Below are 26,279 nucleotides of genomic sequence, written 5' to 3' on the forward strand. Positions count from 1 at the left end.
CCAGTCTTGGAATATATCAGTAAGCATTTCTTTGTGCTAGTCGATTTTTGTTACTCTTCAGCCATCCCGGCTTTGCACAAGTAACTTTTTGTTTTATCTTCAGAGTCTCTGTTCCAGCTTCTTCTAGAAATAACTGTTCGAAGTACTGGAATGAATGACAGCACAGGCCAGTCTTTGACAGCACTTTCGTGCGCTTGCCTCTTCAGTCTGGTAGCCGCTTGGGGAGAAACAGGAAGAACGCTTCAAGCAATCTCTGCTATTCTCACCAACAATGGGAGCCATGCTTGTCAGACTATCCAGGTGTTTTGATAAAATAACTTCTTGGTTGCCGTATTGTTTTGGCAGAACGTTGATAGCCCTAGCAATCAGAATTTCATGCTCATTTGTTGCTTGCTGTTTTCCAAATTCTGAGATGGGCAATTTTAGAGGTTAAGGGTTGATTTGGAATTATCACGAGACAGAAGTCCTGGTATGGTATAGTGAGTTCAGTGTAACTGACTTATAAATAGGTTTGTTATTTTCATGAACGTGACGCCTTAAAAAAATTGACAGGTCACATGTCATCCTATTTTGAGACTATTCCCGAAGAAATATCTGAGTCAGCTCTTGAGAAATGTTGCAAAATCTGGTTTGAAATCCTGAGCTGAAACACTCTGGCCCCGATCCAAAGAACTGCACAACTAGTTCTGCGGCCCAAGGGAGCTTTGAACTTGTGTTCTCCATGCAGCCGTCTCCTCTGCGGCTTGAAAAACTTCTTTTGAAACTGAGGAAATTTTTGATAACCAGTTTACGGCAAAGGGTGTGCTGTTCAGAGAGAAAAACTGAAGTCACAAATTCTTAAGCCCTGGGCATTCCTAAAGAAGCCCTTGGAAAGCCATAATGGATTTTGTGCATTGCTGTCCATTCTTGTTTGGAGTCACTGTTTTAGGCTTCTGTCTGAAAGCAGTGGTGTGTGTGCGCTTTTTGTGCCTGCTTTTTTGTACTTATTGCAATGAAGAAATTGTACAAGAGAAATGTGTAAAGCTGTAGGCATGTCTGGAGCTTGCACCCCCCCCCCCCCCGGTCCTTTTTGGATATTGCAGAAGTGACAGCACGCTGATATCGGCTTGTCAGTACTGTTATAACATGGGATTTCTCCAGAAAACTTTCAGACTGTAAAGAAAACTCACTAGCAGTGCTCCCTCTAAGCGGTGGAGTCTTGTGTGCAAAAATCCTACTTTGTGAGCTGCTGGCATTAAATTTGTGAGCCAGCGATTTGGCTACTGCATAAATTAGTTTGCTCTGGAGCCACCCTTCCTGAGCTAAGACAAAAAATGTGTGAGCCGGGGGCTAAAAAACTGTGAGTTAGCTCACGTTAACTCAGTTTAGAGGGAACACTGCTCACTAGCACCACATGCCTTTGCCATACATAACAGGACATGTGAATGCATGGACGATTGGAAGCTGCCTTATACTGAATCAGACAATTGGTCCATCAAAGTCAGTATTGTCTACTCAGACTGGCAGTGGCTTTGCAGGATCTCAGGTGGGGGTCTTTCACATTATCTACTGCCTGGTCCTTTTAACTGGAGATGCTGGCAATTGAACCTGAGACCTTCTGCATACCAAGCAGCTGCACTACCATAGCACCTCCCCATGTGTTCTCTGATTGTGGGAACTAAGTTAAAACTGTTTAGGATTTGAACGTAAATAACTTTGTGAAAGGGGAAAAAATGAACGCTTGTACATTCCACTGTGCCTTTAGCCTTAATTTTTGGTAAGGATAGAAGCATGTAGTGCACAGATGCTACACATGGCATTGTTGTTGCTTGTAACCTCCCTTTCTTATACTAAACAAACTACATTTACATTAATGCATGTATAATGTTAACTTTGACTATAATTCATACTAAATCTGTGAGCTGTTTGTTTCTTAGTGTTAGTAGTTTAAATTTCTAATAAGTGACAGTTGCGTGTTATGTTTTCTTCTTTTAGGTGCCAACTATCTTAAATTCCCTCCAGAGGAGCGTGCAGGCAGTTTTGGTGGGCAAAGTACAAATTCAGGATTGGTTTAGCAATGGAATTAAGAAAGCAGCCCTAATGCACAAGTGGTCATTTAAGGACATTTCTGTGGATGAAGATGACCAATGTCTCCTTCAGAGTGATGGTTACTTCCTGTATTTATTATGCAAAGATGGTCTTTACAAAATCGGTTCTGGATACAGTGGAACAGTCAGGGTAATATAGAATTTGCACTTGGACTGAAGTTGATTTAAAATGGTTTTAAAATAAGTAACTGTATAATCATAAGACTCGTATTATGCATTTTTTCCTCCTTTTTGTGCCATTACAGCAGTTGTCAGACTAACAATTCTGCTGCATTACAGGGTCATATATACAACTCGACGTCTCGCATCAAAAACAGAAAAGAGAAAAAGTCTTGGTTGGGTTATGCTCAGGTAAGAGAAACTTTTGAAGCAATTCCAAGGGATTAGTTTGAACCAACCTGCAGTAAAACATGGAATAAAAGCATTTATAACTTGTTCATTGTTTTGGTTTAAATGTAAAGAAGTAGTGTTGCCTTAGCTCACACTGCTTTTGAATTTTATGCCTAAAATACAAAGTGTATCTTACTGACTGGCAAACAGTGCAGCTGCATTTGGTTTATGCTGCTCGGAGTTTGAGAAGGGACAGAGAATCCAATGCTCCCTCTAAGCTCCAGTGTTGTGAGCAGAAATTCTACCTCATGAGCGAAAAAAGCTAGTAGCATTAAAGTTGTGAGTGAGTATACCTTTGGCTATCACGTAAATTAGTTTTTTAGAAGATTATTTCCATAACGTAAAAATCTCAGAATAAATTATTTTAAATTATATTTAAACTTTATTTTAAGAGAAGCATTATAAGAGAAAGCAGGATCAAGTCAGATTTCAGCCATCCCTTTCCACTATATTGGTAGACCTGGCCTCTAGAGAACAGGTCTACCTGTCTCAATCCACTATATTGGTAGACCTGTCCTTCGGAAAATATGTCTACCTACTTTTACGGGGATGCCACAAGCTAGCTTTGACTTGATGGCGCTTGATACATACACACACAGATGATACACACACACACACACTGCAAATAACACAGAAATGTATGGGTATGTTATGGTACCATGTGTGGATATATTAAGTTATCAGAGTTTGCTTGGGCGTTAGTTCCAACACTTAAGTAGTCAGTTGGTTAAAAAGAGGAATTTGGTGGAAAAACCAATGTGGGTTTTCAAAATAGGTACAGCAGAAAAGGCTGAATAAAACATTAAGCTATTTTGTTGCTGTGAGCACAGTTCTGAAACTTGTGTAGTTATATTTGGTGTGATGTATTTTTGCAGGGTTACTTGTTATATAGAGATGTGAACAATCACAGCATGACGGCCATAAGAATAAATCCTGAATCCTTGGAGCAAGATGGCACAGTAACTTTGCCAGGTATGGGAAAGTAGACTCCTTTCGACGGGGTTCCTTAATGCGAAGAAAGGCATAGTCACCCGATAGATGCAGATTTCACTAGCCTTTTAGAAATGACTGAACCACGAAACATTTTCGATTCCCAACTTATTAGAACATGGGTCCCTGACCTTTTTGAGCATGTGGGCACCTTTGGAAATCTGACACCGTGTGGTGGGTGGGGCCACAAAATGACTACCGCGGCTCACCTGCAGTCACACAACAAAGATATTTGTGCTGTGGGGGCAGCTGCTGCCAAAGCAACATTTTTAAAGATCTGCACAGCCAATCACGTCTCCAACCACAAGCCTTGCTGGGCAAAAGCCCCACCTGGCCACACCCACTTTCTAAAAACATTTGGCAGGCGCCAGGAAAAGGTATCAGCAGGCTCCAGGGCACCCACAGGCACCACACTGGGGAACCCTATGTTAGAACATATCCTTTAAAGCTAACGTTGGAGTTTAGGGCACTAAGCAGCAGAAAATGTAATACATCATTAGGTGATGTATTCTGCTGACGTCAACCAGAAAGAAAGAAAGGTGTGGGGGGGAGGTATTATCAGAACCCATGTACCAACTTTCTACAGATAACTCCATTTCCCAGTTTGGTGTAGTGGTTAAGTGCGTGGACTCTTAATCTGAGAGAACCGGGTTTGATTCCCCACTCCTCCACTTGCACCTGCTGGATGACCTTGGGCAAGCCATAGTTCTGTCAGAGCTGTTCTGGAAAAGAGCAGTTTCCGTCAGAGCCCTCTCAGCCCCACCTACCTCACAGGGTGTCTGTTGTGGGGAGGGGAAGGGGGAGGGGTTTGTAAGCCGTTCTGAGACTCCCAAGTGAAGGGCGGGGTATAAATCCAATCTCTTCTTCTCTTCAGTTGTTTTTGCTGAAGTGCAAGTGTGTATGGAATTCCAGAGGTGACACTTGGCTTCTGCAGCTGCAGCCCGTGTGTTATATAAAAGGTTATGCCACCTCTGCAGTCAGTGTGTGGAATGACAACACCTAGAAAAAACATTTAAGTAACCGACGGTGGGACAGCAGTTTTTATATGACAGAATGAGGCCTCTGCTGTCGGTGTTGTGGAATGTTATTTTGGAAGATCAAAGGTGGTGTGTCCCATTCCAGATCCAGTTAAAGGTGATAACAGAGTTAAGTAGCTTCAGCAGGTTGTTGACTCTGTGAAGCACAGCTCTGAGTATCCCCCCCCCCATGAGGGACGTGTGCTCAGTCACACAGATAGGTGTGGCCTTGTCGTTTAATAATTTTGTATAGAGAAAGAGAACGGCTTTTAGTGCCTGTGCAGAACCCTCGACTGCTGCAGACAATCATTCTGTAGTGTGCAGTCACAGAAGGTCTTACAGCAGGGATGGGCAAGCTTTGTGGCCAAAATGCTACACAGACTGCAGCGTCTACCTGTGAAGATGCTGGTGTGCAGCAAAGAGAAGAGAGAGTGGGTGGTATCTGGCAAGATGTGCTGGGCATAAGCAGAGCCTCACTGTCTCCGCCAAAGTCTCAAGGGCTCACCTTGGTCATTTGGGCAAAGAACTTGGAGCTGCGTGTCGAGCAAAAATAGTCTGGGACGTTGTCTTCACGTCATTGGAGGTTTTTTATAGGGGAGGGAGGGGAAGTTGTCCCATGTGAGAGTTTGAGGCCTAAAGTGTGAGACGGCAAGTTGGAGGAGAGAGAAAGGGAGCTGTTTTTCTGAGGAGCACGCTCGGGCTTCAGCGGGTGGCCTTCTGGCCCATTTTGTATGGGAGGCTAGTAAGGAAGGAAGGCTGCTGCACTGAGGACTAGACCCTCTTAGGGATCAAAGTGGCAGTCTGTGTCAACACAAAACTTGTTTGTGGTGGTCTGCTGGGCATGTTGGTGCCCACAGAACTATTAATGCTCTTAACAGCAGTGTGGTGGTCTTCAGAAGTCATTACAAAGGGAAAACCCGAATGGTTGTTGGTGGTTGTGGTCCACGTCCTTTGACTGCCTTTGGACCTTCCAATGTTAAGCCTAAGCTACTATTTAAGTAGCACATACATTTCGAGATTTCCGGTATTAACTATTACAAATGTGTAATATAAATATATCTATAGATGTGGGTCAGTATGCATGCAGAAGGTCCCAAGTCCTATCTCTGGCATCCCCAGTTAAAAGGATTAGGTACTAGGTGAAAGGACTCCCCCCCACCCCCCCAGCAGAGACCCTGTTTAGCCACCACCAGTCAGAGTAGGCAATAACTGACTTAGTATATGGCAGATTAATGGGTTCCTGTATTATTCTAGGTTCAGTTTGCACACAAAGAAATCCAGTGGTTATATTTTATTTTGTGGAAATTAAAGCTAGAATAATATAGAGAAAAATGTGTTGCCACTTAACATGGATACCTGAAATCTAGAAATGTATATCGGTTAAACTGTATATTACTTCATTATGTCCTACAGTATGTTACCATAGCATGTATTATGGTTAAATGGAATATTATCCTTGGAAATAAATCGTTTATTATTGATATTTTCACCTTTCCGGGTGGAGTTTCTTGGTGTGCGTTTATGGGGTAGTTGTAGTATGTATTATCTAAGCATGCAGTGTAGTTTAAAGGAATAACTTCAGTGACCTGGAGCCCGTGTTTTGTAATGAAAGTATAAATGTGAAGGTTGATCAGCCCTGAAGCAGCTTCTATATGCTAAGCAAGCATATGTGCAGTAAGGGAATCTTACAGGTTTAAGGCATTGTGAGGTCCTTGGGTTTTGCTATGACAGGCTAAAACATGGCTGTTCCTCTGGAATCCTTTCAGCATTTTTGTCTTCATTCTGTAGGTTTCCTTTCTTCCTAGAACTTCCATTACGCTTTTGCATGAATTGTGTAAAGTTGCAGGGTGAAGTATTGCTTAATGTGAGTTAACACTACGGTTGTTACACGCAGATTGCCAGACTGAGGGGCAGAATATCCTTTTCACTGACGGAGAGTATATTAATCAGATAGCAGCTTCACGAGATGTAAGTAAAGTTCTTCTTCTTGTAGTGTTTGGTGCTGAACTATCTTAAGAGATGAAAAACGTTGCCTTCAACGTGGATTTTAAATAGAAGTATTATTAAATGAAACAGGTACTATAAAAAGTAAGTCTGATTTAAGTAAAAAGCCACTTTAAAACAAAATTGCTCCTCTTCCCCTTCTCCTTTTTCTCCTTCCCAGAAAGCTGCTTCTCTTTGAATGCCAAATTTTGCGGATCTCATACATTTTGATACCTTCATTCTGAGTTTCCTGCTTTGTAGGGAAATCTTATGCAGACTAACTCCTGTCTAAGCCCTAGGGATGCCAACCTCCAGGTGGGACTGCATAGATCCCTGGAGAAAATAGATGTTTTGGAGGGTCGACTCTGTGGCATTGTATCCCATTTAAGTCCCTGTCCTCCCCTTGCTCCACCTCCAAATCTCCAGGGGGTTCCTAATCTGGAGCTGGCAACCCTACTCCCCCCACCGGTAGTCAGTCGGGATGTGGCAAGCCCACTAAGCCTACTGATTTCAGTGGGCTGAGTCTTCAGTAACTACACAGAGTTGCTCTGTTAGGCTTGGATCATGCTGAAAACTTTCATTGTTAGAAGTGTTTCTGCCAGCAGAGCACAACTTTCCTGCCTCCCCGCTCCTAAAAGGTAAATGTAAAGGTTCCCTCGCTCGAAAGCCAGTCGAATCCGACACTAGGGTTGCGGTGCTCATCTCTGTTTCAAAGCCGAAGAACCAGCGCTGTCCGAAGATGTTTCCGTGGTCATGTGGACGGCATGAGTAAACACCAAGGCGCACAGAACGCTGTTACCTTCCCACTGAAGTGGTCCCTATTTATCTACTTGCAATTTCTTATTTCTGGGAGGATAGGACCTCCAGGAACAGCATGAGAAGAGAATCACAAGTCAACAGTTGGGAGGGAAGAACTGGAAAAATTACCTCCTCCCTTCCCTCACTGGAACTATTAGGCGGTATCCAGCCCTTAGTCTTTTCTAAAGAATGTTGTTCTGCATCCAGAATTAGAAGTTCAGTAATTTGGTTGATAAGCTTAACACCTATTCAGTGATTTGCAGGAAGGATGTTGGCCAAGGTGAAAAGGCGTGTGAGAGGCTCTGAGGTTTTTGACAGCACTTTGGTTCATCTGTGGTGTTAGCAGATTGTGTATGTGTTTGCTGCTTGATGCAGACAAGAGCAAGTGTTAAAAATGGAGCAGCAGAGGGAGGCTGGTAAAACGGGATCCCTCATTTTACTAACAAATAAGTCAACATGCTTCGCAACCTTATTAAACTCCTGGGAAATGCAGCAGTTCTCGCTAATTTCCTGAGCAACGAGTGCTGAATGCGACTGCTATTTAGAAGCATCATGAAACATTTTTGTAAACTTAATGTGCTTTCAGACTGCAGGAACTAAAACTCATGGTTTAATTTCATCATCCTTCCATTGCTTCTTTTTCTTAAGATTCAAATGTTTAACTCTGTTTTCTTTATCTCTCTACTGCCATTATGATATTCAGCTCTCACTAGACATAATAAGAACTGGAGTTTATAAACCCTGCACCCATGTATACCTTCATTCTTATTACATCTAGTGAGAGCTCAGTATCATATTCGTGGTAGGGAGATGAGCATATATGAAATAATATTAAAGTGCTTTAGATTTATAGGTCTAATATTTCAACAATATGTCATTTTTGCTTGTTGTGTTTATACCCCAATTCAAGTTGATCATTGCCTCACTCTACATATACGTTATTTAATGTCACATTCTAAAGAGCTGCAGAAGGTTCACAGTGCAGTTTGGAAAGGGTGGGATTAGCCTTTCTTTCCTGGTCAATACATTTTAAATTGATTGAATCTGGTATTTTCTCTGTTGCAGGATGGCTTTGTTGTTCGGATATTTGCAACGAGTACAGAACCAGTACTACAGCAAGAACTGCAGCTCAAACTTGCCAGAAAATGTTTACATGCATGCGGTATCTCGTTATTTGATCTGGAGAAAGACTTGCACATTATCAGTAAGGCATCACTTTTTCTACCGTCGTCTTCATGATGTTTTGCATAGAAAACATGTCAGGGTGAAGAAATGTCCGAGGATAAAACTTAGGACTGAGAACATGGGTTGTAGTCATGGGCAGACGTGTTGCACACAGACACATTCATACAATGTAATTAAGTGCATTTACAAGTCATGTTTGCCATGTGTATGAGGCAGTGGTACCCACTTTATGCAAATGGTAGGTCAGTTACGATTTACTAATTAATGGTTACTTTTTAATTTGCCAGGTATAGATTTGCTGTATCCTAGTATCGTATGGCTTGTAGATAGGTTTGCTTACAGCTAGAATCTTTACTGCGCACAATATTTTGGTGTTTTTAGCCCTACGAGTCATTGCTAGTGATATTCACTTGAAAACACGCAACACTTCCTTGGAAGTTTTTAGTTGAATGCTTGAATGGATATGACCTATGTAGAGCTGTGACTGTGGTGCATTAGAGCACGAGATTCAAACCACCTCCGTTTTGAAGAACTTGGATGGCTAATTGTAGTTTTGTACTCTTAGGTACAGGGTTTGATGAGGAGTCAGCTATTCTTGGTGCAGGAAGAGAATTTGCACTAATGAAAACGGCTAGTGGAAAGGTACTGGAAATGCTTTATTATGGATAATTAGCACTGGGTACTTCATGATGGTACTCTTGAGCAACAGGGTATAACTTCGTATGTGGGCCCAACTACCCGTGATACTGAGTTTTGTATCCTGCATTTTCTTATTTTCCAAAATACAGCCAGTTTGGGATTCACCAGAAAGAAGCCCCTGACTTTTCTCAGGTTATAGCCTCTGCAACTGCTTTTTGTAAAAGAAAAAGATATTGACGGAAAGCGATGTGTGACTAAGTGTCATGTGGCCCTGTGATTCAGCATTTACAGACTTACTTTCACAGAATGAAAGCATCTGTGTGTACATGCTTCTAGTTTTGCCAAATAACAAAAACATGATCATGTAGCCAATTCATGTATACCAGTAATACCAGTATAAAGCGGTTGGGTCGGGTCCAATTCCTCCTTCTGCAAGTGGAATGGCTCTTCCATGCACCCAAGGTAGTGGTGGACATTTTTGCTGATTTCCCCTCTTCTCGCTGCAGATCACTGCTATCCTTGTGGGTCTTCTGACCCCCCCAAGAAGTGTTTTGGTGAGAGTGCAGGGAATGTTCTGTGTGTGTGGAGGGGGGAGAGGCACGCTGCTTCTTTTAGTAGCATTCTGCTCACTGTCCAACTCCTGCCAAACTGCTCTTTTCTCTTGTTTGCACTGGTGGATTTATATGGCTTCCTCCTGAATCCTGTAATATATATATATATATATTAGATTCCCATGTAGCTTTTGTGGATTTTGTTTTAATAGATTTATTATACTGGGAAATACCAGAGCCTTGGAATCAAACAAGGGGGTCCTTCTGCTGGAAAATGGGTAGAGTTGCCAATTACCAAATCTCCAAAGATTGTTCAGTTTTCCGTTGGGCATGATGGTTCACATGCCTTGCTTGTTGCAGAAGATGGAAGTGTGTTTTTCACAGGCTCTGCAAGTAAAGGGGAGGATGGCGAATCAAGTAAGTTTGGCAGTAATACGTCTACATCTGTGTCAACAGCTGTTAAGAGATATGTTGAATGAAAATGGAGATACTTCCTAGTGTTCTGGTCCTTTGTGTTGGGGGTCATCATCCTTCTCCCTTTGTGTTATGTCTCAATTTGGTTTTAGAAGTTTATGTAGATGTTATTGTTATATTGTTCTGTCATTGTAACGGCCTATGGCTAAAGGCAATAAACTGAAACCTGAACCTGAACCTGAACCAATCTATGAGTTTGAAACATGGACGTACTTCTCCTGTGAATAACTTTCTCAGAAGACATGCGTTTTTTGCATAACTAACTCAAGTACTAAATAATGCAGTGATATAAACAAACTTGCATTGGCTTGTGTAAGTAATGCCACTGCATTCAAAAGAGCAGGTTTGGTTAGAAAACATGAATTCTATTCCTTTATTTTTTAATCATATCCATTAAAGACAAGAGTAAAAAACGTATGTGAAAGTCTCATCTGTAAACAACATTTTCTAATTCTTATGTTGTGTTTTCGAACTTTTGTTCAGTTTTGGTGATAGGAGCAAAGCGCAACGACTCTTTTCATTTGAGTGTGCTGAGGGATTTTGTTTTGATGTTTCTTTTACTTTGTGTGTGAACTGGCTGTAGAGGCAAATGGTTGGCAGGAGTGCCGAGGGGTACTGTGGCCCTTCCTGCGCAAAAGAATCTTGCCAGTGTGGTGCGTGCCCTGGTACTATGTAGTTTAGACTACTCCAGTACACTCTACGCGGGGATGCCCTTGAAGAGTGTCCAGAAGCTAGTTGGTACAGAATCTGGCCAGAACATTGACTGGACTGTATCACTTCAGTCTTGTTCCACCCACACTGGCTCCCAGTTTGCTGCCATGCCCAATTGAAGGTGCTACTATTGATCTTTCATGCCCAATATGGCTCAGGGCCAGCATACCTGAAGGACGGCCTGCTCCCATATGAACCCACCCAGGTACTCGAGTCATCTTCAGAGGCCCAACTTCAGGTGCCTCCCATCACCAGAGGCTGGACGGTTGGCAGTCTGAGGAGGGACCTCAGTCATGGCACCAACACTTTGGAACTCCCTCCAAGGGAGGTTTGTCTGTCTTCCTCTGCCATTGTCTGCCGCCAGCCAATAAAGACTTTTTGGTTTGATTTGACTTTTCCTCACCAAGTCTCATTAGCACGCCTCCCTGTTTGTGTGTTTATATGTTTATATGTTCTGTATAATTGTTTTTAAAATTACGTTAACATTTTCATTGTTTGCCACATTGGGACCCTAAGTTGGGTGGAAAGGCAGCATACATATATTTTAAACGAATGAATAATATTGTTTGTTTTATGATCTTGGGAGGCTGAGAACATTAAAAGAAATCTGTAGTTTATAGTTATAGCTGACAGTATTTGTTGCCTTTCATTGAGCCCTCAAATATCTGAACATGTTTGCATAACTCTGAAAAAGGGAAAGGGGGAGAGAGCAGATGACTCATACTTTCATGTTGGCATGCTCCTTTCTTGATTTTGTGCAAAAGTACAAATGGGAGAAATATGGTAGATCCCGTGGGAGGCAAAAAAGTCTTATCCACGAGACCCCCCCCCCCCTTTTGCCTAGCTGTTCTGGAAGATAAACAACTCAGATATCAGTGACAGTTTGATCATTGCGAACATTCGTCTAACGAAGTGTAAACTCATTCACTTCCGCGGTCTTTTGTTAAATCTTACCCACTATAATGTGTCTTTCTTTCCCTCTTTATAGCTAAAAGCAGGCGGCAATCTAAACCATACAAGCCCAAAAAAATAATCAAAATGGAGGGAAAGATTGTGGTGTATACTGCGTGCAATAATGGGAGTAGTTCCGTCGTTTCAAAAGATGGAGAGCTCTACATGTTTGGAAAGGATGCTATTTATTCTGACAGCACAAGTAAGTTGAGACTTCAGGTGTGTTAAAGCAAATGGAGCTGGTGATTTGGTAAGAAGAACAAGGATGGTGTCCTGGTTGGACTAAGGAGACCTGATTTTAAAACTCTCACTCAGCTGTGCAGCTCATTGCGTGACTCTTCCAGCTGAGCATAACTTCTGGGATTGTTGTGAGGCTAAAATAGAGTAGGGAGAACAACATATACTGCCCTAATTCCTCCAAGGAAGGGTTGAAAGGCTAAAATAGAGTACACTGCCCTAATTCCTCCAAGGAAGGGTTGAATAAGTGCAACTGCTTTGCTGTATCTTATGGATAACTGGCCAATTGAAATCTCCCGTTTAGAGGAATGGAGGCTAACCAACTGTGCTACAACGTGAGATCCCTAATGGATTATATTTACTGTGTGCTGTTGAGGCCTGTCTTTTGCTTAGTGATGGAAACCTCCAATTTACATTTTAATTTGTAAATAAAAAAATGGAAATGTTATCAATATGCTGATGACATAAAAGTCGTATTTTTCCCTTTCACTGGAGTTGGGTAACACTGTGGATGTTCTACATGATTGTCTGAAGGTGCTAATGGGCTGGTTGAGGACAGCAAATTAAAGCTTGGTCCAGACAAGATGAAGGTGCTGTTAGTCAATACGGTGGCCTGACAGTATGTCTTGAGTGCTACTCCCTTAGAAGACCAGATTGTCATATCGGGCATACGTTAGATCTGTGTCTGCAAGTGGAGGTGCGAGTCTCCTCTGTGGCACATACTGCCAACTGCAGCCCTTCCTTGAGATGCACAATCTGGCCACAATTGTCTATGTTTTGATCTCCTCAAGGTTAGATTAATTAACATGTGCTTTGTGGGGACTGCCTTTGGAAGCTTTAATTGGTACAAAACACAGCGACAACAGCTGCTTTCTGGCATGAGTTACAGTAGATGTTCTGAAGGATCTGAGCTGGTTGCCATAGTTTAGTACACATTGTCCATATATTGAATATATCTTATATATTGAAATTAGTGACTATTGAAATGTGTAAAAAGTGGCCCTGCTCTTTTGATGATAATTTTAACATGAAGCCAAAACAAAGTAGATTAGGTGATTTTTTTTACTAGTGCTTCTCCAGTTTCTCCAGTTCCCCTAAAAAACAGATTTGAACCTTTGATCCATCAGAGTCAAGTGGAGGATGAGAAACTTGGTAGATCCCACTCTTTGAACCAAAACGATTCATTTATTTCAGTGGGGAAATATGATATGTTAACATATGAACGGAATATTGGAAAGGGATCTCAAGATTTCAGTCTGCTGGCATTGCAAATAACACTGAAACTTATTTATAAGAGGTTAGAGTTTATCACAGATTATCTCCCTAAAATTCAGTCCCTAAATCAGGAAAATTCTGTACAAAGTCACAGGAAGCCACTCCACTCAGAAGTGGCTAAAAAAGATGTAATATCTAGAGAAAGGCCTTTATACAACAACAATTAGAAGAAAAGAATTTACTCCTCTTCCCTCTTAAGAATGTGCTCCAGGCGAATAGTCGTAGTGACTATTTTCCTCTTTAAAGGACAATGGATAAGTTGGTAGGGAAAAAAAAGGAACGCTAAAACGCTCACTAAGGGCACTTACTTTAAAAGGCACAGAATTGTGCTATCGAAATCCCTTTATAATCTGATCAAAAAGCCACTCATCAAGCTTAGTCCCCTTAAGGAAATGAAAATTACACATTCAAAGAGAATACAATCTTCTGCTAGTGATAGGTCTCTGATCGAATTTTCACCAGCTAAGAAAGCCGATGCTGACCAACCAGATCTACTAGACAAAGGTGATTTGTGAGAGTTTTAATCTAACGGATGAAGTTAAAACCTTCTCTCCTTTGCCATCCCTCTCAAAGGACAATCAGCTAGACTTAGTGGATATGAACCTTCTTCAATCATTTCATTCTTTACCCTTTGAGGAACAAGACAATAGAACTGTCCAGTTTCAGAAATTACATCATACACGAGTACAAATGAATCAGGATTAAAATCAGATAACCAGTCAAAAAGAGTTGTGATTAGTTGTTCCATACAGGTCTCTTGATAAGAATAAGAATCAGTCTTTAGCTAGTCCTTTAGATGGAATCATCCTCCTCTTGGCCAGTAAGAAGCCACATGAATCAAGCCTGACAAGAGAGAAAATTCCTATTCCTCTTGAGCCAAGAATTATAATTAATCTGGGAAATATCCTCAAGCTGTCAGTACCAGACTTCTCCAGCAGCAAAAAATTGACTATCTGGGACTTGTAGACTCCATATCTTAAGTTGGAATATAGCTGGCTGGTTCTCGAGAGTTTGTTGCAAGGATACTAAAGTGTTTATGGCCTCCTTTAATGTTTTACTTCTTCAGGAGACCTGGTTAATGGATGAACCTATTTTCCTTGGTTATGCCACTTTTTTCCAGAGAATATCCATTGATTGCGAGGAGGGATAGGCCACAGGGAGGGGGGTGTCTGGCTTGTTTAATTTTATCCATCTTGAATATTGGATTGTGTGACCTCTTGTTGGCAGATGATCTGATCATTGTCTTTCCATTAAAACTGGATGATTTGACAGTTATTCTCTCCTCAGTTTATATTCCCCCATCCACATCTAGTATAACGATTCAAAGATCGGCCCGCCTGGGGAAAATTGTTGATTACTTGCATGCTCGATTTCCAGGAATCCCTCTAGTGTTAGCGGGTAATTTCAGTGCAAGGATTGGTAGTGATGACTACACACTTTTCTCCAAATTATTAGGTTCTGATAACAATGAATTTCTCACCCCTGCTTGGCACAACAGAAAATCTTAAGGATGCTGTAATAAACAGTGGTGGTTTAGAGTTGGCTAAATTTGCAATCCAGAGAAATTTGATTCCATTGAGTTGTTATTTAGAGGTTGATGGACCTGGTGATTTTACTTGTGAGCTCCAGAGGAGCCAGAATAATAGGTTCTATTGTGGCTCCATTTCAATGTCTTTCCCATTTTAAACACTTAAAAGTTGGTGATTTTATGGGAAGTGATCATCTCCCAGTCTTTTTTGTACAGATTTCTCTTTGGAACACTATTCTGTTCCAGCACAAAACTTTTCTCTCTCCCAAAATCAAAATAATGTTTGTAAATTACTCTAGAGCTCTGACTCTAGTGATAAGGCACGAACTATAATGGTTTCCATTCTTTGTACACCTTAGTCAACAGGGTTCTGCAGTCAGACTCCATTTCCAACTGTTTGTATAACTTGCATGAGGTATTAGATCTGTTTAGGCCACTCTGTGATAGGACATCTTTTGAAACCAGGCAGAATAGATGGTTTAATAGTGACTATAGAATAATGAGGAGGCGTATCCAACAGACGCATTGTGAGTTTAAAAGTAATTGTACAATATCAGTTCTCCAAGAGTTGTTGGAACTGAAGAAAATGTATTGAGAGCTGATTAAGATGAGGAGATGGATTGGCCTTGAGTAAGGAATGGGTATGTCTCATTTCAGCTATTAACAGCAATGATAATAAGGCCGTCTGGTCCATTATTAACACTGCTGTCAATCTAAATTTTAAAATCCCTTGCTGTATTGCCCCCTTGATGTGGGAAAACCATTTCAAGGGACTATTTTCTGATGTTAATGTGCTTAGTTCATCTTTGACTATTACTTCTCTCGATTTAATAGCCTCTGTTATATGTTAAGGGATTAAAATTAGGAAAAGCCCCTAGCTCTGATCTAATTCCCAAGGCTGATCTACAGTGGTGGGCCCCAGTCTTGGCCCCAGTTTTTATTCAAATTAATTTCGGTGGGCAAATACCTGATTCATGGAGACGTTCGATTATTGTCCCAATATTTAAAAAGGGGTCTAGACTGGGTCCATCCTGCTATCATCCAATTAGCCTCCTTTCTTCTTTGGGAAAGTTATATTCTGCTTATCTACTTAAGAAACTGTTGGATTGGATGGAATCCAAACCCATGTCAGGGCATGAAGAGATAGGTTTTAGGTGACCATTGTCTAGCTCTCTACCATTTTGCTGAGGAATATTCATCTTTTAAAGGAGAGTGATTACATGCAGACTTTATTGATTATATGCGGGCTTTATTTATTGTCCATGGATACTGTGGACAACCAAAAAGGCAAAGAAGTGGGTTCGAGACAAATCAAGCCTGGCCTCTCCCTAGAAGCTAAAACGACTAAACCGAGGCAATTGTACTTTGATCACATTATGAGAAGACAAGACTCACTGGAAAAAACAATAATGCTGGGAAGAGTTTAAGGTAGCAAGAAAAGAGGACGATCCAAGATGAGATAGATTGATTCAATCAAGGAAGCCATGGCCCTCGTTCCGCACGACCTGAGCAAGGCTGTTAGCAATAGGACACTTTGGAGGTCATTAATCCATAGGGTGGCCAGAAGTCACAAGCGACTTCACCTAACGCACACAACCAGTTGGGAAGAGTGTGTGTCTCCACTTTCAGAAATAAAGGTTGGTGAGCACTGGTCCTAGGGTGCTACCTTTTGTGGCACTTCTTCCCTGCATCAGTTTGCCTGGTACCAAGTTTGTCGAGCTGTTAGGGGACCAGCAAAAGCGTACTTGTTTACCAAGCCTTCTGTTTTTCGTGTGTGTTTCTCTCCTCTGTCTTTGCCTCATTTTGTCATCTCTGATTTTCAACGATAAAATGATTTTGCTGTTTTTTTGTGTGGTTTATCTTATGATTTTAGGTGTTAGAAACTCTTCTGGAATCATGTATGCTCAGAATGTGGCCCCACTGGTGGACCTCCTGATGGCACTGGTATTTATGGCCACTGTGTGATACAGAGTGTTGGACTGGATCCTTTGGCCTGATCCAACATTGGCATCTCTTATGTTCTTAAATGTTTACAGTAAATATATCTTATCACAATATGCCAGATTTCTGGATGTGGGAAATTAAATGTTTACCATTCCATTGTGTTATCTTGCAGGTTTAGTGACTGATTTGAAAGGCCATTTTGCAACTCAGGTAGCCATGGGCAAAGCTCATACTTGTGTGCTAATGAAGAATGGGGAAGTGTGGACATTTGGAGTGAATAACAAAGGGCAATGTGGACGAGACACTGGTTCCATGAGCCAGGGAGGGAAAGGTCAGTTCCTTCCTCCTCCGTGGCAGCGTCCTTATTTTGTATTTCTGTAGTTTCTCTATTTGTGGAGCTCCATTATCAAGGACGGTTTTGTCCAAACTTTTCACCGTTTCTTCCATTTCCCTTTTTTTTTTTTTTTGCTTTTGTAGGCTTTTACCATTCAGTGTCTCATCTTTGTTTTATTTGTACATATATATAGTTGAAACGTTAACAGTCTGTATATCTGAACCAACAGTCCTCTGTTCTGCCTGCGTTAGGTGTAGCTCTTGCCTTTCTTTTAACATTGTAGGCCTAATTGGGGCACCTTTGGCCTAGTGCTCTGGTTACAGAACTGTGCACAGTGGAAAGATGAGCACCTGTAGTGCTCAGCTGTTAGTTAAAGATCTTGCCTTAGTTTTTCATGATCCACCCATTATAGTCCTTATGAGTACTTGCCATCCTAGTAGACCACTGTTCCTAGTCTTCTGTTTCCTATTTCAGTTGCTGATTCTATCTGTTGTTTTCTGTCGACTTTTCTGTTTCTTGCCTCATGTACTGCAGTTTTTCTTTCCACACTAAAACTTTGTTAAAAGGAACTGTTAAACATCTTTTCACCAGATTGCTTCCTTTCTTCGGTGAGCATCTGTAACATTATAGGCTTTTGGTGTGTGGGGGAGAGCCCTCACAGCTTGAAGCTGTGTGTTTCCTTAGTTCTAAAGTGTGTGTGTGCGCGCGTGTGTGCGTGCAGGGTTTTTTATATGTGTTTATTGTTAAGAATATCATGGGGTAATCTTTTGTGAGCCGCCTTGAACCTTTTTTGGAAAAGGTAGGATACAGATGTTTTAAATAAAGAGAACATTCACCCTAGATGAGTTTATTTACAGAGAGCACCAAGATCCCCTAGAATGGTGCTTGGGGAAAATGTTGAGACTAATTCTGTGTTCGAATTTTTTTTTTGAGCACCAAGATCCCCTAGAATGGTGCTTGGGGAAAACGTTGACTAATTCTGTGTTCGAATTTTTTTTTTGTCAGTGTACGTAGTCACCTGACTTTTATGCAAGCAATTGTGTGCTATAAAAGCTTTTTTTTTAAAAAAATAGGTTTTTGGGGTCGTAGGTTAACAGAATTACTGTTTTCCAGGCTTAGATCCACTGTATTAATCATGTAGTGCTGCGCTGGTTTACAGAATCTGCCATGGATTGTTTTTGGTTCTCCCCTAGGCTTTGGAGTAGAGAACATGGCAACAGCGATGGATGAAGATTTAGAAGAGGAACTCGATGAAAAAGATGAGAAGTCCATGATGTGTCCGCCAGGCATGCATAAGTGGAAATTGGAGCAGTGTATGGTATGCACTGTTTGTGGGGACTGCACAGGCTACGGAGCAAGTTGTGTTAGCAGTGGGCGTCCTGACAGAGTCCCTGGAGGGTAAGCAAAAGTGTTTCATTCTTAGCCTTGGAAACAGTGAATAAAAATTCTTATGGAATATCGCTTACTTGTATTGCCACTATTTCTATAGCAGGGCTGCCCCCAAATATTGTCATTCAGTGGCAGAAGGTATACCCCATAATTGCTTAAAGCAATGGTTGGAAGGCTCCTGATGCAACAATCTTGCTATATTTAATTGGGTCTGGTCAGTGCCTGGTTCTGGGAAACCTCATCAGCATCCTTCTGTATATCACCTTCAGGTCCCTGATGGAAGATAAGTGGGATATGAATACATTAGCAAGTGGAGTTTCTTATGATAGCAGCAGTTTCTGAATTGCCCTCAGCTATATTTTTCTTTTATTCAAGTATTTATATACCACTTTTCCTCTGAAAAGCCTCTTACAAGAAAAATACAGTGCCCAGCAACCAGACAATGGAAGCCAAACAAATACATGATCTCACACTTGTCCTGGGTTTGTTGGCTTGCTTGCTGGAAATCACAGGCTGCAAGCCACAGGGCTAAGAGCCAAAGGGCCAAGAACTGTATGGGCTCCTCAGGTTAAGAGTCTTACGGCTAACAGACGTAGAACGTTTGCAAGCTCAATTGGGAGGGTGAAAAGTGGCAAGTCTTGAGTTGTTGTATGCCGTGGGTTTCTGAAACAAACTTAAAAAACACACTTCAGTTCTTTGGTTATACTACAGAGAATCTGTTATGGATGGATGTACTTGTAGGATGTACTTTTTATTCATTTCTGCTTTTCAACATTACGCTGTTTGGGGGGGGAAGATCTTTTGTTAGAGGAAGTAATTACTTGTCTCCTCAGAAGCAACGGTAACCATAGTTTGATGGTTTGTAAACAACTTGACAATGGGAATGAAATGTGGGAGTATGTGGCTTAGTGGATGGATGTCAAATCTTTAGTCTTCCTGTTTTAAAAAAGATCACAGTGGAAGACAGACTCCAAAATCAAAGGAGAAAAGGACAATATTTAATATATATTAAAGTGTAAACTCCTGTTTGTTCTTGTCCTTAGTGGTACTGCATACAATAATCCGGGATACAAGAAAATCTGGGTTTGAGTTCTATCCTGCTGTTCTTGAAATTTTGGAGAAGCATGAAGGGAGGGTCTTTAACCGCTAAGTTTGTTTGGGGTTGGGATGCAAAAAACTAATCATGAGTGGCATGGCTAATTGTCTTCGTGGCTTGTAAAAAGAGTTCTAGCCATTTTAGTCCGTTGTAGCAAAACCTAACAGGAGTCCAGTGGCATCTTAAAGACCAACAGTGTTTATTCCAGCATGAATTTTCATGGGACAGAGCTCGCTTCTTCAGATACAATAGGAGAAAGAAACCTCTTTACCTTAGTCTTCTAGAAAGATTTCTGTAAAAAGTATATAAAGTACCCTTTGCAAAATTTGACACGTGGTTTTGATGAAATAAGAAGCTTATGATTCTGACCTTAGAATGGTTCTATGAATGAGTGCTCTGAATATCTACAATTCAATAATACTTTCCACCACCACCTTCTCCAGAATCTGTGGATGTGGCTCTGGAGAGTCTGGCTGTGCAGTGTGTGGGTGCTGCAAGGCCTGCGCTAGAGAACTCGATGGCCAGGAGGCCAGGCAAAGAGGAATCCTGGATGCTGTGAAAGAGATGATCCCTCTGGACCTTCTGCTGGGTAAGGGATCTAAAACTGGGATGTGTGAAATCTTTTGGAGGAAGGGTATTAAAAAACACCTTCTTTTGTTTCATTTCCTCTCCTTTTTTGGTAACTCGATAACCAGCCTCCTAGAGCCAGCTCTGTGTACTGATGTTAAAACCACTTCTCTTTGTGAATCGTAATTCTTGATAGTAGCTCAGAAGGTGTGCAGCGCAGGTTTAATTAACTGGGGATTAAATGGACTCTGAACCCATTTTACAATTGCATAAGCTTAAAAATTTTGCATTCCTTTAGATAATGTGTTTCAAAGTCTCATTTTATCTTTTTCATTTAAACATATTGTCTAAGTCTTGTGCTTCAGTGACGTTGCCGTTGGAGACGACGATGGTATTTTACTAATAAAATAGTCACATTATCCATGATTTTATGGCAAGCCAGTGCCATCCCAATTTCATTTTGTGTGTGTAAGAGAGAGCAAGCATGCAGACTCTGTGCATAACAGGAAAACAGTATTTCACTCTTAAGTGTGATAGTAAATAGCATTTATTTTTCACATGGAACAAGACGTGAATCTTGACAGAGAACACACTGAGAATAGTCAAGACCTTACGTTCTCATTTTTTCAGAGAATAATTAAGTTCCTTTTAAGACAGATGAATAGTCATGCCTTTTGCCCGATGCTTCAGTTTGAAAGTGTTTTAGAAATTGTATACAGATGCGTTTTTGCATATACATCTGTGTCAACCACAACTATATGTGGATGCTGAGTGCTGTTGCCTCTTCACTGATACAGCTGTCCCTGTGCCTGGGGTTAATATTGAAGAACACCTCCAGTTACGGCAAGAAGAGAAGCGACAGCGAGTGAACAGGAGACACCGGTTGGAGGAAGGGAGAGGTATGCAAGATCCATTTCCCCACCCCCACCCCGCTTCCTACAAAATCAGGCTTGATGAAGAAACAATATTCTGAGAAATTTAGAGCAATTAACAGGTTAGCAAGTAAATTGTGAGAGTGAATTTCATGTGAACAGCCTTGCTTTAGTCGTTAACTTTCTTGGTGTTTGGGACGCTTGCTTTCTCCTGAGGCACCAGAATAATCTGGGATTTAACCCTTCCAAGATGAAAACACAGTCCAGTCAAAGAGTAAACGATCCTCTCCTAACTGTTGATGAATTTTCAAAATAGGATAACTGTGAATGGTATATATAAAACTGCAAATAGGAACAATTAGTTTTTGTAGTGAGCTAACCATCTCAAAAGCCTGTTGAGTCCCAGATAGTATCAGATCTGCACCTTCTAGCTGGAGCCTGCCTTTGAAGTATTGCATCCTTTAAGCCTATTAGTGAATGCCCAAGGGGAATGGAATGATCCCCTACTGGCTTAAGTGTTCTCCATTTTTAATGTCTGATTTGTGACCATTTATTCTCTTGTCTAGAGACTGTCCAGTTTGGCCATCGTAATCAACCAAGGGGCATTGCTGGCATTATGCATTCAGCAATTTATATCACTTACGTTATAATTCTTAAGCCCTGAGTGAGTTCTCAATCTTACCGGGCAGAGTTGTGTTGGCCACAAATGCATTTTATTTGCAAAAAAACCCCGCACTATTCAAAGTGCAGAAAGCGAATGGGTTTGTCAGATGAAAGGGGAACTTGGAGCAAAGCACCCCCTCCTCCTCGCATTATGGCGAAGAAGCCTGAGAAGTCTTTATATGTCCTCAGAGGATTTCCCTTCTCAGTGAAGATGTGAGAGTCACTTGTTGTGGTTGAACATAACATCTCCTAAATGTCTTGAGAATGCCTCAGAATGGCTTCCCTTGCTATATTTTGTTCTTGGGTACAGCTACCAGAGTATAAAATAGATGCCTGCTATGCTAGTTAGATGAATGCAGGTGCTTATGTTTTCCCTTTAAATGTAAAGAGGGGATGAGTGGGAGGGACTGGAACCTGTTTCTGTGTATTTTAAAGAAGAAAGATACTTGTATGCAAATCACAGCTATATTTTGCTTTCTGATAACATCTCTACAAGTGCATATGAATCTACCCTCTGACCTAAGAATGCACATCGCAAGATGCTGGCTGGCACTTCTCACCTGCAGAGATCAGAAAACAGTTGATATGGAACTGGGCATGCTGGAGCCTAATATTAGCCGCCATGCACTAGATGGGTGCTTAGCATTCCCGCCTTTATTTTAATTCTTTAATAAACATCAAGTTATGATGAGTGAACTGAATCCATTGGCTTAATTTTAAAGTAAGTTCTAGTTAAAGAGATAATTTCCATTTGTTTTTGGTCTGTTCCATTTGACATTGAAGGTATGTTTGACCAAAGAAGCTGAAATTGGCAGTATAGCGGACAGTATACCTTAGTCCAGGTAGTGAAGCGTTGGAACTGATAGTTTTTGCCTTGCTAGTACTCCCTTTTCTTTCTGAAAATATCGGGGAGGTGGCAAAAACATCAAATGAGAATATTGTTTGTTTTTAAGATGGATAGTCTTCGAACAACTGAGGTGGCAGTTATGGCTATCGATTGAAAGGCTGGTCATTTGCAGTTGTAGAATGAGTTGTTTTCACAACATCCGAATTGGAATTTTAGATCCATCCAATCACTCCTTGGTCTGCGACAACTTTAAGAAGCTTGGATGCTATGTCATATAGGGGGTCAAAAATCTTCCACATTTCGGTTGTTACCAGTTCAGAAGTTCATCCCTTTCCCCATAGCTGAGTATCTGTTTCCAGGTGTTCTTAGTGGTGAGTGGCTTAGCTGTATTTGCTGTGCTGGAGACAGTAGCATTTTAAGACACATAGCAAAGTAATGCAAAACATTTTTTTTCCCATGAGAAAATGTGTCACCTCTGGTGAAGATGTGCCAGGACATCTGGTCCTTGTTTGCATGCCACTGTTTTCACTTGAGGATTTCCTTCTTGTATATATTGTCATAGATGCTCATGCAGAAGAATGTGTATTCAGTACCCCTGCATTGTCCAGTTTCCATGTGAAATTAAAAGAAAGCATGCAGATTACAACAGCATGCTAAGCCAGATCTGAAGAGCACAGGCCAAAAAGACCTTTTCCCAATGAAGCCCTTGTATGATATTTCCTTTTAGCAGACCCCATATCTACAGATTGCCTTGGTAGAAAACCTGTGAATGGGTGAATGGGAGATTTATGTCAAACAGTAGTATACCTATAGAGGTTGTGTGAATCACAGTGATGAATAAAGGATGGCACAGGGTTAGCACCAGTAAACTTTTGCCGCTTAAATGGCAAAGGAAGGATCAGATAAGAATTGGTAAAAGATGCACAGCCACGTGAAATGAAGATAAGTGGGAAGATACTAGGTTGTCATGTTTGGTGAGGTGACAAACCTGGAGTTATCGAAATGTCCAGAAGGCAGGTGACATATTCAGGAGACAGTGGCGGAATGTATAAGTTACATCAATTTGTCTATGAAAGGGAGAATTGCAGAGAGAGAAAATAGCACTGGAAGAATCAGAGGAGGCCGTGCAGAAGCAAAAAACTACCACAGAACCCCATCTTATACCTTTCCAGTACCAGGACTCCCTCCCTTCTGCTGAGAGGGGTTTTCCTCCAAATGAAGCTGCTTTCCTCTAATGGAGGAAGACTCCTCACTTAGCAGAAATGTGTCTTTAGATGGAACTAAGCTGTTGTTTAAATTGTCTGTTGAAATTCTAAAATATGTAACCAAGTGCTTGGTTTTCATTTGGTTTGATTTCCAAATGCTCTTCTTTGCCCTGTATCAAGGGAAGGGATTAGACATGTCTGTGATATTGCAGGGGAATGGGTTAATTTTCTAAGGAACATTTTATCTCTCAGAAAGAGAGTTTATTCTCAGCTGTAGATAGTTCTCTTCACTATATTTCTCATCTCCTAGTTCTGTTTCATTCAGGTTTGCTGCATGAAGCTTGGGTCAGGTGCATGTACCCTACTTAGTTTGGCTAGAATTTTCTTTTCTTTTCTTTACTTTTCTTTTCTTTTCTTTTATTTTTACTTTTTAGCCCAAGCCAAGTAGCTTTTTGGTTCTACTAATAGATAAGTTTAAATTTTTTTAATCGTTTGGAGGCACTGCAGTTCAAATGTCCGTATGTGTGTTTTGGGGACCATGCAAGTGATAACCAAATTAGGTGAGAGATCATATTATTGGACCTACATTCGTATTCTGAGGGATGTTGTGTAGCCACAAGGTATAGATAGGGGCTCTGGGGCAAGTGATGCTCTGTCTTCTTGGTGCTTGGGGGGGTCAACAGTGGGAGGGCTTCAAATGTCCTGGCCCCACTGCTGGACCTCCTGATGGCACCTGGTATTTCTGGCCACTGTGTGACACAGAGTGTTGGACTGGATGGGCCTTTGGCCTGATCCAACATTGGCGTCTCTTATGTTCTAATGTTCTTATGTCCAACACGCAGAAGCCCGCTGAATCCACTGCCACCCCAGCCCCACACCACACGTAGGCACCTGTATCATTCCCCTGTCAATCATCCCTAAAGATTCTCCTTTCCATCTCTGGTTAAGTAGGTGAGAACGGTCTCAGTTTGCTTGTGGGCTTTGTCCTGTGCTACACTATAGAGCAGCTTCCTGTGAAGTGTGAGGAAACCCATTCTCATGTCTAGACCGGAGTCCAGTAGCACCTTGGAGACCAACAAGATTTTCAGGGTATAAAGCTTTCAGGAGTCAAATCTCCCGTCACTGTATCTCTTACAAGGGGAGCTTTGACTCTTGAAGGCATATACCCCGGAAACCTTATTGGTCTCTAAGGTGCCGCCGGATTTGAATCTAGTTCTTCTACCGCAGACCTAGAAAAGGCCAAGAGTCCAGGAGCACCTGAAAGACGGACAAAACTTGTGGCAGGGTCTGAGCTTTCGTGAGTCACTGGCTCACTTCTTCAGGTATCTGATAAGCTCACGCCCAGCCACAAGTTTTGTTCGTCTTTCAGGTGCTCCTGGACTCTTGCTCTTTTCTGCCGCTACAGACAGACTAGCACGGCTTTGACCTGCTGTAGACCAGCACGGCTGCCCTCTGGAATCTGTGGCATTCAGGAAGGGCTGGGTTATTTAGGAGGACCATGATGGTTCTTGAAATGTTGAATCCTCAGGGTTTTTTTTTAAAAATCGAGGACTCATTTTGTGCCGTGGACGCTTTAAGAGTTGTTGTTTTAATTGTGATTGTTGCTCGTTCTGCATTACAGTGCCACTGCAAAAAGCAGGATTATAAATACTTTCAATAAATATCTAGTTTGCTAGAATGGCTTGCATACTTAAGCTTGGTACATAATGGCTTTTGCTAAGAAAGTATACTGACGGTGTGCAGTCACACTGGAGCCCCAGTTTTGATCCCCTGTAATACCATCATGCATTTATTAGTGTGTTAATATGCTAGATAATTAACAAGCGCTTGGATTGTAATTAAATGTTAGTGCCTTATCTAAAAGTATAAAGTATTGACTACTGAATATTGCATCCTTTTTCATGCTTTTAATTTGTTTTTGTTTTTTTGTTGAACACACTGTGTTTCCATTTTTGTGAGCTTTCCTATGCATGTGCAAAAAATTTTCTCCTCAGGCCCCCTTGTATTTCCTGGTCCCATTTTTATGAACCACCGAGAGCAGGCTCTAGCCAGAGTAAGACCCCATCCTCCACAGCTAAAGCATAAACGGGACAAGAACAAAGGTATTTGGTCTTCCTTATTGACTGGGGTTGACTTACACCTATCCTAAAAGGTGTTTTTTTCCGTCCAATGGGTGTCATCAGAGAAGCATAAAACATTTATGGTTTCTTCTTGCTAATCTTCTGTACCCTGAGGAGAAAGAAAACACATTTTCAGTTTTGAGCTGCCTGAATTGTAAGAATGTTTTTAAAAAGTTGCATTTATTTTAATTTTCCTTTTCTTTAATGCACGCCATTGTTTTTTCATTGCTTTATAATTTTTCTTAGTAAGCAAGTAAGAGGCAGGACAGATTATCCTTTCTAGTGTTATCGGTGTCTGGAAATTAAATTGCAAGGTTTCCCTTATTTGTTGTTCTTTGGAGTTCTGAACCTGAGAACCACCAGTAAGGTCCTCACCAGATGGGAATTCCAGATGTTCAGCTCACAGGTTAGAATTGAAGGCCAGTTC

The 26,279-nt window shown here is 41.3% G+C and overlaps 1 protein-coding gene across 1 annotated transcript in view; it reads left to right on the forward strand.

The window, feature by feature from the left end:
• Positions 1-26,279, forward strand: part of MYCBP2 (MYC binding protein 2, E3 ubiquitin protein ligase) — a 184,237-nt gene that overhangs the window by 27,405 nt on the left and 130,553 nt on the right. Inside the window, exons 5-18 of the mRNA XM_015409457.1 lie at positions 104-300; positions 1,975-2,217; positions 2,367-2,438; positions 3,353-3,449; positions 6,378-6,451; positions 8,330-8,468; positions 9,015-9,091; positions 9,852-10,056; positions 11,813-11,977; positions 16,932-17,090; positions 18,287-18,491; positions 20,022-20,167; positions 20,943-21,044; positions 25,727-25,834. Of these exons, the coding sequence (XP_015264943.1) occupies positions 104-300; positions 1,975-2,217; positions 2,367-2,438; positions 3,353-3,449; positions 6,378-6,451; positions 8,330-8,468; positions 9,015-9,091; positions 9,852-10,056; positions 11,813-11,977; positions 16,932-17,090; positions 18,287-18,491; positions 20,022-20,167; positions 20,943-21,044; positions 25,727-25,834 (1,989 nt within the window). The remainder of the gene's footprint in view (positions 1-103; positions 301-1,974; positions 2,218-2,366; positions 2,439-3,352; positions 3,450-6,377; positions 6,452-8,329; positions 8,469-9,014; positions 9,092-9,851; positions 10,057-11,812; positions 11,978-16,931; positions 17,091-18,286; positions 18,492-20,021; positions 20,168-20,942; positions 21,045-25,726; positions 25,835-26,279) is intronic.

This window comes from Gekko japonicus, unplaced genomic scaffold (assembly GCF_001447785.1).
Source record: "Gekko japonicus isolate JY-2015 unplaced genomic scaffold, Gekko_japonicus_V1.1 scaffold846, whole genome shotgun sequence".
NCBI lineage: Eukaryota > Metazoa > Chordata > Lepidosauria > Squamata > Gekkonidae > Gekko > Gekko japonicus.